At 31.8% G+C, this 15,318-nt stretch overlaps 1 protein-coding gene across 1 annotated transcript; it reads left to right on the top strand.

Annotated features, from left to right (window-relative positions):
- Positions 1-1,101: 1,101 nt before the first annotated feature.
- On the top strand, positions 1,102-15,318 carry LOC139480856 (transforming growth factor-beta-induced protein ig-h3-like). Its single transcript, XM_071263780.1, has 15 exons — positions 1,102-1,372; positions 3,286-3,405; positions 3,819-3,950; positions 5,520-5,614; positions 6,035-6,222; positions 7,411-7,593; positions 8,231-8,381; positions 9,374-9,514; positions 9,874-10,086; positions 10,906-11,042; positions 11,689-11,844; positions 12,132-12,242; positions 12,864-13,010; positions 13,347-13,437; positions 13,999-15,318. Exons 1-15 carry the CDS (start codon positions 1,173-1,175, stop codon positions 14,250-14,252), a joined length of 2,319 nt encoding a protein of 772 aa, XP_071119881.1. The 5' UTR covers positions 1,102-1,172; the 3' UTR covers positions 14,253-15,318.

Raw genomic sequence — 15,318 nt, 5'->3', positions numbered from 1 at the left:
GTCAGGGGCTATGCAAGATAATATAATCAAAAAGTAGATACTGTTTACTTTGCCTGAAGGAGTCGGACCTTTTTTTCTAAACTATTTCTAAATTTATCAACGGAAAATTAATAACAGCACGGTATAAATCTATAGTAAGTACCGAAGATGTATGATTGAAACTGAGGATTGAAAAGGAGACAACAATACAACATTAGACCAGAATTATGTAAATGTAATTAACTAAAGTTTGTGCACTGTACAGCATTCAACAGTGTGCATAACCCTTATCGTAGATCTATTATAGTAAACTATAGTTTACTGTAAGGCTAAATGATTGACGAATCAACATGATGAAAACCGTGGTTCTAAGTAAAAACAACATCCTGGATCAGAATATCTTTCTGAGAAGTCTCCAAGCGCTGGGTAAACAAACACATCATAACACTGGTCAACAGGTTACAAAGTACGATCTTGAATATCGTAAGTTTACATGTTCAAACAATACCAAAATATCGACCCATAGCAAAATTGTGGTTAATTGCAAAAAAAAATGTTCGTTTCCGATATCTCGCACAGAAATATACAGTAGAATTACTATATAGTTTCTTATGTAACTGTAAATTGATACGCAGCATAAACGAAATGCAAACGTTCACTGAATGAAGGTCACATAATATTAATAATTTTTCAGAATTAGTTTACATATATATACTAGATCGAACAAAACTAAATAAAAAAGAAAAGAAATGAATATAAATATTTTTCTATGACCCTTTACAAATTTCCTTCTCTGATTTCTTCTCTTGACGCAAATGATGATTTTGATTGAAATAGAGCAAAGCGGTTAACATTTATCGGAAAGAGATTTTATTTACAGATATATGCAAATTTCCAGTTACATAAGCAATAATGATTCATATTTTGGTTTTGGATCTTTCCAACAGGGAAAGTTCAAAATATTAAAATATTTTTAAGTTTCTAACAATGTAAACAAGGCGTTCTCTTATCTTTTAATAATTAAGTAATCATATATCTTTACTCATACAATATAAACAAACTATACTTACTGTCTTAATGTCTTTCTTTGTTTGTCATGCATATGCTTAACTCCCCTACAACGAAATCGAATAACCCACATTCACCTTCACATAAATAAACTGTACTGACATAACACCCTCATCATCAGCAACATGAGTAAGATTGCGATAGTTGTTTTGATTTTAGCCGTATTTTTGGTGATAGCAATAGAATCTGGTTCTCGGAGACGGTACAGGAAAAACAAACATGCTCCTGGATTTAGACGACATGTCATAAATGACGACGATTGGGAAGCCGACAGTGACGACGACGACAGACCTTTTAGACCCTCATATAGGTGGTCACGTCGCAGGTAAGAAGACCAAGGACTTTTCTTTATTTTTTATTTTCATATTTTTTTTAGATCTTTTTTTTTATATTTACTCCGGATTATTTTCCTTTTTTTCTTCTTATATATTATAAATCTAGTATAATATATAAAAAGAAAGCGATTACTATTATAATTTTGAAAATAATCGCTTTCTTTTTATGTATCTAAATTGCAACGGCAAAACAAAACAGTTATTATGTTGACGACGAAACTTTCAAAGCAAGAAGGAAAAATTGCATTATTTATCATAAATAACCATAAAATCACTCTATATGTATACTCTGTATGTTGTTGTAATACTCAGTTGTAATAAACAAGTAAACCTGCTAGTGTAAACACTTGAATAATACGAAGAACACTTAAAACAACAAGTAGTTGACTCATAATATCATAAAGTTATATGAAAGTGAAAAGATAAGTTAATAAAGTAATCTATAAAAAAATTAATACAAAAACAAATTTGAGTGAGGTTACACGATTATTTGATTATGCACTATGTATAGCGCCAAACAAAACAAATGTAATAGTATCGTCAGTGTAATAGAATGTTCTTGACATTAAACTGGCATGCTTTCTTTTCTGTAGCATTCATAAAGCTTCAAACCTCTCTTCTACATAGTGATTTAATATACAAGTTTGAAAGATTTACAGTCAAGATATTCTGCATGAAGGATCGACCCCTCAGCGCGACATGATTGAACGGTTGCCTGAAAATATACTACTAGATTAAATTAATCGGAATATACTGTGTCCTGATGCAAGTTTTCAAAACCTCACTTTTCATTTCTTATTTAGGAAATAATATGACAATTTTTAAACGAAAATGAATTTCTGTAAAAAATTTGAGTCTACACAAGTCAGTGGCATATAGCCATCTTCTGGACGAAAACAGTTCACCTACTGTTTCATATCAAATTATACATTATCAATTAACTGATATTCATTATGATATTGGTACATCCCAACCAACCACTTAACAAAGTAAGTGAAAAAGAAGTGTGGTATGATTGCGATTGAAACAATTATAGGTCATCGTTTATGAAAATGACAGGGTTAATTAATGTTTGTGAGCACTCAACCCTCCAGCACCTTGGTAAATTGTGGAACAACACAACATCAAACCAAATTATAAAAATCAGTTTAAAGACCTCGACTCAAAATGGAAAACTATGGTTGCCGGATACGGCCATCTCGCGTTTTCTCCTTTCAGTTTGTAAACTCGAAATCGAGAAATCGAAAGTTCGAGAAAGCGAAATCGATATATTGAGAAATAGAGAGATCGGGAAAGCCAAAACGCGAAATCGAGAAAGCAAGAAAGCAAAAACGCGAAAACGGATAATGATTTCTCGATTTCGCATGAAAGTGAAAGAAGAAAACGCAAAAACGCGAAACGCGAAATGGCCGAATCAGGCTACCATAGAAAACAAAACCTTTATAGAAATATCTTGCGTCTGCAGCCCCTTTTTGGATTGATAAATCTAAGGAACACTCAAACTGAAAAATATGACAGTCAAGAATGTATGAATACTAGAAGAGCAGTAAGACAAAAAAGGGACATAAAATGAACATCAAAATCATATATAATGATAACTTTGTCTGAGAGAGCTGGACTTTTGTCATCTTTTTGTTAAGTTTCAAAGGGGAACTCAAAAAGGTATGTAATAAATTATGTCAGTACCAAAGCACCGACGATAACATTTCAACACCAGTGGTATCCGCCCAGTGCCAGTAAACGAAAATTACATTTAACAGAACTGAAACAACAACATAAATTTTGTAACCAACATATTTGACTCAACTAAATGGGATAACCATCATCAACATCAGCGGCAGCGGCAGCAGCCGAAACAACTATGACTTTAGTCAATTAAATGAATATCTGTATTTTATTTTAGGCCAGGGAACAGAAGGTTCCAACTGGGTTTCAACAACAGAAGGAGAGGTTATAGTTTTGATTTTGACTTTGATTTTGATTTTGACTTCAATTTTGACCAAAGAAAACCATGGTATGAAGGGTAAGTATAATTTATGTCACGTGCCTGTTTTATATCACATCATGATTATTGCATTATAAATACATTAAGTATATTTAACTACATCGCATCTTACATCAATAGCGTTTTTATGTTTGGTTTCAAAATGTCACAGACGGTCAAGTTAAAAGATATACTTGTTTCCTGTTGGTAATGAGAGGATTTCTGCATTAATTAAACACACCAGACATAAGTATTCATGGCAGCAACAGAAAATCAAACAAAAATATAGTTGCAAACGCTTTCTATAATGATAGTACATTTTAAAGAGATTTCGCAATGACATTTTTTAGCACACTTTATATTACCCTTTTAAATACAAGAATGTTCTGCAAGTTTTGTGTTTTGATATTGCCATTTTTATTTTTTTGCTGTTGGTATATTTGTCTTTTTAGGCCAAATATTTGTACTTACAAAGATGTTATCAAGAATGAATCCAGCTCTGACGAAACTGAGATTACCAGTCATCACGTGATTAGATCTCAAGTCTGTGATGACAAAGGATCTTCCTACAAGTGTACGAATAGGTAATGATCGTGCTAAAAAGGAGAATAGCAACCAAAAAAAACCGAACTCCAATGAAAATCTAAAACGGAAAGTCCCTTGTGAAATTGCAAAAATGACTCAATTGTAAACAAAGGAGTTACAATTCACTTACATATACTTTGATACACTAGAAATTACAAATGTTCTCATGGAGATTGTATAAAGTGTAGTTCAACAAATATGCAACTATTTCACCCGCCCCCCAGCATTGCGTTTTTTTTTTATATTATAATTCGTTTGGTTTGTTTTTGTTTTGCAGCATTCCTAAAAGGTTTTTAAGGTTTTATAAACATTGAAATATGTTTAAATTGATAAAAGTACAGTGACCGATAGTAGAACGATGGCATATCAACATTCAGTGGTTTTCTTTTGTGTCAGTCTTTTTTTTTTATGTTTCGAGGTTTTCACAGAGAGGAAAGTATAGTGTAGATTTCCTTCAATTTAAACATTGGAACAAATCATACAAACGTTCTTTTATGAATGTAAAAAAGCAAAATAATTTAAACTTATTTCAGGATATTTTTTCCAGTATCAAATAATCCATAACACTGCTTTGTAATATAATTTAGTTTATAATAAGGATAAATATCTGGAACATTTTCTGTTCTATTTGGCCAAACCTCTATATCGAGTTGATGCTGACTGCTTTGTAATTAGTTTATAAGAACGATATATATCTTGAACATTTTCTGTTTTTTTATGACCATACCTCTATATCGACTTGGTGCTGACTAGTTTTCTGTAATGTAAGGATTCTTCATATAGATAGAAGGCAAGTTATGTATGTCAGGAACCTGATGTTCAGTGGTTGTCGTTTGTTGATGTGCTTCATAAGTGTTTCTCGTTTCTTGTTTTTATGTAGATTAGAACGTTGGTTTTCCTGTTTCAATGGTTTTACACCAGTCATTTTGGGGCCCTTTATTGCTTGCTGTTCATTTAGAGCCAAGGCTCCGTATTGAAGGTCGTACTTTTACCTATAATGATTTACATTTATAGATCGTTACTTGGATGGAGAGTTGTCTCATTGGCACTCATACCACCTCTTCTTATTTTTACGTAGTTTTCCTTGAATTCAAACTATGGTACAAATGAAGCAATCGGTTTTCTATCAATGTAAAAAAGTAAGATTATTTAAACTTTAAACAAAGGATATTGTATCCACTATCAAATATTCCATAACACTGCTTTGTAATTATTTTATAATTAGGATTTATATCATTTTCTATTTTATATGACCTAAACTCTATATCGAATTTGGTGCTGACAGGTTTTCTTTAAGGTGTGGATTCTTCACTATTTAGATAGATGGCAAAATATGTATGCATTTTTACAGTTGTTGTAAAAATAATTCGTTTCTATGATAGTTTGTTTCTATGTATATTGCATTGGCGTTTGTTTTTGTTGCACTTCAGTGTTTTTGTTGTTTTCATTTTAAGCAGATTCAGTTTGTAACCTGGATTTGTTTTCTCTGACTTTAGATCAGCTGTATACTACTGGTGCCTTTATTAATACATTGTTGATCAACTTATACTTTAAATTTGACGTTTCAGCATGGTGGTGGGTGGAAAAGAGGAAACGATTGTCGAGGTAAAGGAATGTTGTCCTGGATTTACAAGGAAGACAAATCAAATAGGTTGCCCCACTGGTATGTAAAGTAGAATAAAATGAAATTTCCATTAATATATTTGTTCTGTAAATAGATTCGAAGCAAGTATATAAAGAAGCAGTCACAAAAGTTTGAAATATAGAAAAACGAAATGCCAATTCTAGATTCATTCTAACCTGTCATCTTTGGCGTACGGTATTTGATGTTGAATACAATTTAACAAATGTTTGTATTTTTCGACTGTTATCTTGCAAAATAAAGACAGATACAATGCATGTGGTAATATGATTTATTATTGGTTGAAATGAATAGATGTCAATTCCTGAATATGCATACAATCGTGTCCTGTACTTCGCCCGTATGTGTTCTTCCTTTACAAATTTTTTTTTCAAAAGAAATAAAACGGTGTACATAGTAATTGCTTATTTGAGTTTTCTTCACCTTTTCATTTATAAATAGCTGTAGAAACAAAGAATCTGCTGGAAAAAGCAAAAGACTTGGATCTCACCAAGTTTATAGAAGCCATTAAAATAGCTGGATTAGAACAAGATTTAAAGAATGGGAATATCACACTATTTGCACCTGTTGACAAGTCCTTTGATCAGATGTCTGATCTCTTGGCACCTAAATCACAGATTACACTACAGGTAAATATGGTTTTATGTTGTCTGCAAGTATAGATTTAACGCTACTGAATAAGGTTTCAAAACTTTAGCATACCAGCAGATTATGTTCTATCTAATTAAAAAAAAAATCCTTTATGTTGTCTCTCGCGTTCGTACATGGGGGTCGTATTTCAAAACATGGGATCGTTGACAAATCATAGATGAAGTTATTTGTTTGATTACTTTGCCCTCTATTGTCTGTCAATTGATTTCACCCTTCAACTGTTCTCAAAGAAAATCTGGCTGATACAATGATGTCTATTTAATATTTTGTTGGGTCTATTATCTGTAAGATACAAGCGTTTTGATGTTGTACCAGTTGCACCATTTATAGATACAATGATGTCTAGTTTATTTATTTTGTTTTACTAGTAGTCTCTTATCTGCAAAAACTGGCGTTTTGATGGTGTCTCAGCAAATAATTGAAACAATGATCGATAATTTAATATTTTTTTTGTCTTTTTTCTGCAGATACTGGCGTTTTGATGGTTTCTCAACCTCATATAGATACAATGTTATCTGAGTTTAATAGTTTTGCTTTGTTCTCTTACCTTCTCAGCCGCTCAGTGATTGATGCAATGATTCCCGATTTAAATGTGGTATTAGTTTATTACCTGTAGGTTACTGGTGTTTTAATGGTTTCTCTACCATTGATTGATACAATGATATCTAATTCAAATATAAAAAAGAAGATGTGGTATGATTGCCAATGAGACAACTATCCACAAAAGACCAAAATGACACAGACATTAACAACTATAGGTCACTGTACGGCCTTCAACAATGAGCAAAGCCCATACCGCATAGTCAGCTATAATAGGCCCCGATAAGACAATGTAAAACAATTCAAACGAGAAAACTAAAGGCCTTATTTATGTAAATGTTTCGTTTTGCAAATGTTTTGTTTTGGTCTATTTACTAGCGTTTTGATGGTGTTTCAGTCATTGATAGATACACTGAATTCTGTTTTAAATGTTTTTGTTTTGGTCTATTTTCTACAGGATAATGGCGTTTGGAGGTGTCTCAGCCACTGACTAAGATACCTGAATAAAATTTTCTGTTTTTGTCTTTTACCTACAGGATACTGGCGTTTTGATGTTGTCTCATCCGCTGAATGATTGATGCAATGATCTCTGTTTTAAATGTTTTATTTTTGTCTACTTTTTGCAGGATACTGGTGTTTTGATGGTATCGCAGCCACTGATTGATACAATGATCTCCGATTTAAAGGCCATGTTACTTGGTCATTTATCACCAGAGGTCTATACCAGCAGCAGACTAAACGATGAACAGCTTATTGATACAGCAAGTCCATACAAAAACAAAATCAGAATTAATTTCTATGACAATGAAGTAAGTTTATGGGTTTTTTTCTGTAGAAAACTAGCTAAACTTAATTCAATTTTCTTTTGATTTATTATAATGCGTATTTATAACTCGTGTCAAATTAAGGCAAACGTTTGCGTTAGCAATTTTCGTTCTATGCCACGATGTCAAAGAAGCAGGGGTTCGAATCCAAACGAGTGAAGAACATTGGATAACATTGTTGGGATAAATTTCAGATGACGTATATGTAAGCTGGTTAGTCTTTAACCAAAAGAATGTCTATCATGCATTTAGAACATATTGAGCAGTGGTAAACTACTGTCTAGACGTATACATTTCAGGTGTGCCAGTGCTCAAATGGTGGGTTTTACTAATAAGCAAATAATTCTTATTTAAGAGGTTAACATTAATAGCCAGAACTAATCTACCACATCGTTCTTGCAAGTTCATTGTGTTCTTTGTTGATAGAAAAAAGTTTACTTATAACATTTCAAAAATGTGTTTGTAATAGTCATTGAAGTTGCGAAATACCCTGAAACCATATTTTGTAGAAATTTAATTGGCATATTGCATATGTTTACTTTCCTCATTCTAGTTTATTTAGAACTTTCAAAACTGTTTTTCTATTTTGTTTCTTTATATTTCTATTGATATTTTTTTTAAGCTTATGACTGCCAACTGCATAAAAGTCAAATCTAGGGATGCAGTAGCCACAAACGGAGTAATAAACGTTGTTGAAGAGGTCCTAGAGCCTGTTTCTGAGACGTTGATGGAAATAATTTCGTCTGATCCTGAAATGAGCTACATGAAAACTGGTATGCTAATATCATATTAAACTGAGTATGGATTGAAATAAACATAGAAAAAAAATTCGTATATTTTGAAAGGGTAAAAACACATTTACTCTGAATTACTTTTACTGACATGGTCAAAGCCTAAAGGTATTAAAATTATACTGGATATTGAATATTAAAGAGTAATTTATCCTATGGTATCAATATTTAGCAACATTTTTGCATACATGTTTATTATAAAATCAAAATGTTATTTCCTGCTGAAAACAGTCTAGTACTTTGCATCGAAGGACGTCGCTACAATTACTAGAACTGAATTGTGTGATTTGAAAATAAAGTTTAAGATCCTTAGAAAATGGCCCTGGTGTGACGCAAATTCAGGGAAAATTGTCCTTACTGCTTGCAAAACATACATTTAACATGATACAAGAAGAAATTAGTCAATTTAACATTGAATGATATCGATGAATTACTTTCTTTCTTTAACTTCTTAATTGCTTTGAGCCTCCTTCCAACTGCTTTCTACCAAGCTCCACTGATGAGTCTCATGTAGAAGAAACACGAATCGGGCAATCCAAAGTCTTGTATTTTTTATGAGGATTTATCATGAACTCATCCTATAGTTAGAAGTATAGCGTTTACAAGTTACACAGAAGAAGGCAAATCGCTCAGTATAACTTTTGGTTGAATGCGTCCTTTAAAACTTCAACTAAAGTAAACCTTTCGGCTGCGGTTAATATAGTCGTGGTATGAGTAAACCTTTCGGCTGCGGTTAATATAGTCGTGGTATGTGTGTTTATTTGAAGGTGAATTCCGAATCAAGTTCATGTTTAATCCGATAAATATGGAATCGCATGAACTTTAAACTAAGTCAGTAGAAGATAAACTTATGGTATGTCTCTGTTTCTCTATGATTCTTTATTAATTAAGTAAATTTGCATAATATATTTCAATTTCAAGTGAAAAAAAATGAAATTTTAAATAAGCAAAATATTTTAAACTTTTGAATACAGCAATTGGCAGGAGTGGTCTAGGAAAGATGTTCCGCGATGAAGGCCAGTTAACGTTGTTTGCACCCAGCGATAGTGCATTTAGGAAATTGGATCCGATCCTTCTTTCAAGAATTTTGGACGGTGATACTGAGTGTCTGATAAGTAAGTATTGTTTTCATTCACCAGTAAGTGTCATCCTCAGTTTTAAAATTAGTTACTTTGAACGAAAAAATCAAAATCACAAAATACTGAACTCCGAGGAAAATACAAAATGGAATTTCTCTAATTAGAAAAGAAATGTCTTTTTAAAAAGGTAAAAAGAATTACCATTGAAGCATTACTATTTGTGTAATAGGTAACTTTTCTTTCCTACAATGGGGCTTTTTTATATGCTGCTTTTAAAAATGAAGTGTGTGTAGGAAGATAAATGGCATTGGAAAGATTTATAATAACATTTATGATAATGTCCTTCCTTGTGTGATAGTATTTGACCACCAAAAACGTTTTTTCTTTCTTTTCAGAGTTGTTAAAAAATCACGTTCTTCCTAATGTGATATGTTCTCAAGCCATACAAGGCAGATCAAAGTCTAGGAACTTGTTAGGCCACATGCTTAATCTGACAAGAGCTGCAGACGACAAACTATTTGTCAATGGCGCGCAATCTGTTGACATTGATGTCATGGCTATAAATGGAGTATTATATGTGATAGATGATATTTTGGTCCCTGATGAAGGTAACCAGAATGTCTCTTAATTTATGCCGAAGTACCATTTATTCTGTTAAACTTGAATTTTCTTGACATGTTTCTTGTTTCTGGACAATACCTTATGTTTAAGTGTATGGATCTATATGAAATTGTATCAACAGTTCCATACCTCTAAAGGAAGGTTGGAATAATTTTTGGGGTTATGTTTAGAAGATAGGTCAATAAAGCAAAATGTCCAATTTGAATCTTATAAGTTCTTAGACCACATACATTCTGTGTCAGAAAAGTATTTGTTTTCTTTGTCCATACTTCCCACAACTGTTCATGGTTCGATCGTATCAAGCTTCGCCGGTATATATTATTTTTCATTAATTCCTTCATTGATGTTTCTACTCTATTGAATCGCGGGATTTAAACATTGGTAAACGAATGTCGCCTCATCTTTGATAAGATATCCATCTGTAATGAATATTTGATAAATTTACAATTTAGAAATACCCTGAAAATAAATTGTCAACCTGTTTAAAAAAGATAGAAATAACAAGCACCTCTTACTTTCGATTTATTAATCACGATATATACATAAAGGCTATTTAGTCGAAATAAAGGGGCGTGCGTGTATTCACAGACTCCCTCTTCAAGAGTAACTCAACAATCTAAATTTGCAATAATTGTTTAATTAATCACGAATAAGTAAAATCATAAAAATACTGTACAACGAGGAAAATTCAAAACGGGAAGTCCCTAATCAAATGGCAAAATCAAAAGATAAAACACATCAAATGAATGGACAACAACTATAATTTGAAGAGTTCTTATAAAACCATGATTCGTACTTTTATTCAGCATTGGATGTGTTGGAAATTGCACGAAGATCCGGGGCATCAGCTATTGTAAAGTTGATTGAGGACACAGGATTGGCCAAAACTTTACAGACGACACAAAATCTAACACTGTTTGCTCCAAGCGATGCAGCTATTGGTGTAAGTATTGTCAAACATATATTGTGGGGTAAGATATGATAGAGTTTTAAAAAAAATCTTTAGTTTCCCTAAACGTAGTTGACAACGGCCACAAAAAGTGCAACATGCACCCACGTTTGCATAAACTAATAAATTCAGCTAAAAGATTCGGCATATAGATGCATCTTTAAAAGACGACCATGCTACATTTGTTCCTTGTATTGTGAAGGATTATGAAGTGTGTTCATTTCATTTACATATTTAAGATCTCCGATATGTAGTGAGTTCTAAACATTTTGCAGTGAACAATGATGCATTTTGGAGAGTTCAGCAACCTCCAATAAATGAGAATCCCTCTGACATATTTTGTATTCTACATTGACTTCTATTAAGGTCGACGTCAAAACGTATGTTTTAGATGCAACGTAACTTTAATCATGTGACTTGATGTGAGATCCGAGTTCAGATCTCCGAAATTTAATACATGAAAAGCATTTTGGTTGAAAGCTAGGATATTGTAAGTCAGAATGTAACATTCAAAAACATAAAGTATTTTTAACATTTGACATATCATAATTATGGATTGAATTGAATATTAACCGTTGAATCTTTGGTTACCAATAACAATTCATCCAAAAACAAAATAAATGTTTTCTTATGTCTATAGAATTTAGAGAAGATTCCAACAGATCCCACAGAACTAATGAAATTACTATCATACCACGTGGTTCCATCAGAAGAACATACTTGCAGATTGTATAATGACCAACAACTAGATACACTTAACAATGGAAAGCAAATCAGATTCAACGAATATACAACGGTTAGTATAGATAAACAAAACAAAGTTGGTATTTCGTCGCTGTTGATATATGTCTTTTCGAAATTCTAATGATTGAGAACAAAACGAGCACTCAAATTAAAAGATATAAACATCGACGATTTTAATTGCTATTTTTTCACACACAAATGTTATAAGTATGTTTGCCGAAAGCTCCCATTGAGGGAACTGCTAATGTTGTATTATCAATTTTGTTTTTATGCTTTTATCTTTCCAATCTACCAGTGAACTTTAAATTCGGTATGACTTAAAAGTATTTACATTTTCAGCCATTCCCTTTTGCGAGATTCGATTGGAAATGGGTTCAGACTGCACAGTGTGCTACCATTGAGAAATCGAACATCAGAGCATGTAATGGAATAATTCATATTGTTGACAAGGTATGGTTACATTTTATGGGATGTTCCTGGACAAATTTAGACAAACCTAAGGCGAAAGTTTGGTGACTTGTAAAGCATTATGTACATTGGCAATCATACCATATCTTCTTTTTTATATTCGACAGAAATATTTGTTTTTGTATTACCTAAAGCGATAGTTAGCTTTACATCTCTCTTGTATGACATTCGCATACAATTCTATTATACTGAATGCGATGTGTGAACAATACAGACATAATAGAATTATTTTTTTTAATAGGGGTACACCAGTCAACATTGTGTTATAATCTTATGCACTATAAAAATAAACAAATATATAACAAAGAAGCACAAAAGGCATATAGACGAAGCTATCAAAGATACAAAACTTTTACTTGAATACGTCAAAGTTTCATTTTAACAACACTCGTCAGTTGTGATCGAATAAATATTTACTATAGGCAAAAACAAATACGAAGTTGACGAGCTTTGAAAACCAAACCTCCAAAAGGTTGCGACAAATTCGCCTGAAGCAATCTTTTTCTAGGGGTCATATGAAACAAACATATTTTAAATTGCGACTTTTCTATTTCGCACATGTTTTTTTTTATTATGTCTAATGGTCATCATTTTAAAAAATAGGTTCTGCAGCCTCCAGCTGGAACACTTTTAGATGTTCTTGCTCTGGACAACCGGTTTACTGAATTGGTACAACTGATCAAAATAGCAGAAATTGGTGATATGTTAGAGGGAGATGGTCCATTCACTTTATTTGCACCTACAGACGATGTAAGTATAAGTTCTATCGTTTCTAGTAATAAATAACAATTTCAAAAATGCTGTTGATTTAAAAAAAGGAGTTCAATGTAAATTGGATAACATTTCATAAGAAAATTAACAGCAAATCTAATATTTGATATACAAATACTCGACTTTAAATGCATAACTAATGCCATTGTAAATCACTGTAAAAAATTTGAGGTACTATCTCGTCACATAAAGATTAACCAGCTCGTGGTGGTTGTTTCAAATTAATTGTCTGCATAAACCGGACATTGGAATGTGTTTAAGGTAAGGAATGAAAGATTATTACTGTTTTTAAAGTATCAAGAAATATTTTTTCAGGCTTTCAAACGCATTGATGATGCAGAATTACAGAACATTGTAAACGACAAAGGGAAGTTAAAACATGTACTATTTAATCACATATTTAAAGGTACAGTAGTTTACTTTTGAATTGTTGAGAATGCATGATGTTTTTTTTTTATCTGCAAATGAATATTTGAAAAAAATGATCTGAAAAGACAATAAACTTGTTGTATTCAGGTTTTTTTTAAAAGGGGAAACTCAGCAAACATAATTTTATAATCAATGCTTGTATTGCTGTTTTGCAAACTTAATGTTCATTTTGAGTCTTTTGCAGTAACTCAACCATATCTGGTCTTACAGCTAGGGATAATAGTTGATTTTATTTAAATGGAATTAATTTAGACTCTTTTTGAGCTACATTTTTGAGAACGTTAAGTATCTTTTATTTGTATGCTTTGTTATGTCCGGGGGATTAAGTTTGTATTTGTAATTGTGTGTATGTGATCTGATGTTCTCAGTGTCCAATATTGTTTGGTAGTTCCTGTTTTTCTGTATCTAAAAGTATTTTAAAACTTTTATTAACATAACAAAACAATATTTTGTCGAAATCAAAATGGCCATAGCAAGTGTACTTTACGAGACAAATTAAGGAGGAACATGTAGATAATAGATCATTGTTTAATTACAGATCAGATTTGTTGCTCTGGTTTAAGCATAGTTGCTGCAAACGTTGGATATGGAGCGAGGCAACTAAAATCAATGTCTGAAGAACGATTTACAGTTGATGAAATGGGTAGCAAAACTGAAATCGGAGGATCACAAATTACTGAATGTGACAAGAGCTCAACCAATGGCGTCATACACGTGTTAGACGAAGTAATCCTCAAACAGAAAAGAAAGTTCATGGGTGATGATGATTTCTGGGATTGGTTTAGGTTCTGATTTTAGTACGATAAATACATTTGGATGTTGTTTTTGTGAGAAAGTTCGGAGTTTTAAATCTGTTTATTATTATGTTTGATGATAAATTTTTGAAAAGAAAAATGATTATATATTTTCATTTAAGGTAGCACAATACACAGATTTTTCATCCCCAATCAGACATCTTAAAACTGATGTCATTCCACTCATCCTTCTTTAAATTTTATAAATGAGGTACCACAAGAAAGAAGAATGATTAATCTTTCAATTTGTGATAATTTCATTATGACATAATTATTACATAATTAATTGTTATGTAATTAGTTGCTATATTGTGATGTCCATACTTGAATGAATTTAGCTTCTTTGTTATTCATAGCATCCCAAAATATTTTATAGATTCTTGCCCTCCAAAACTGTTTCTCAGATTTTTCCTATTGTATTTCATTCTCTCATAAATCTTCAATGAAGTTTGCAACATCAATTCATAAGAGATCACTAAATTCAATTGGGTATAAAAATATTTCTATTGATGTTTTTGGAAATCTGAGACACTGTTTTGGAGTTCAAGCTGTGTTGTTCAAGAATCTATAAAATATTTTGGGATGCTATGAAGAACAAAGACGCTAAATTCATTTAAGTGTGGACATCACAATATAGCAACTAATTATATAACGATTGATTATGTAATAATTATGTCATAATGAAATTATCACAATTTGAAAGATTAATCTTTCTTCTTTCTTTTGGTACCTTATTTATAAAATATAAAGAAGGATGAATTGAATTACATCAGTTTAAAGTTGTCTGATTGGGAGTGAAAAAATCTTTGTATTGTGCTACCTTAATAAAGTGCTTTCAAAGAGTTATTTTTGTTTTTATAAGATTTAGGTCACTAAAATGTTATAATATAATTTAACGTGGTAAACAAATATTGAATACACCAACTACACACTATAATTCTGCATCATTTATCTATATGTAATACCTCAGTTGATGTTCCACTATTAGTTTTTGTTTAATTTGTACGTTTGAAAACATTGTGTAGGATTTATCTTTGTTTCAAATAAAGAAATACTTGGCATGA

Source organism: Mytilus edulis, chromosome 1, assembly GCF_963676685.1.
Source record: "Mytilus edulis chromosome 1, xbMytEdul2.2, whole genome shotgun sequence".
Taxonomy (NCBI): Eukaryota; Metazoa; Mollusca; class Bivalvia; order Mytilida; family Mytilidae; genus Mytilus; species Mytilus edulis.
The sequence above is the reverse complement of the archived record's forward strand: the minus strand, read 5'-3'. Positions and strand labels throughout refer to the sequence as shown.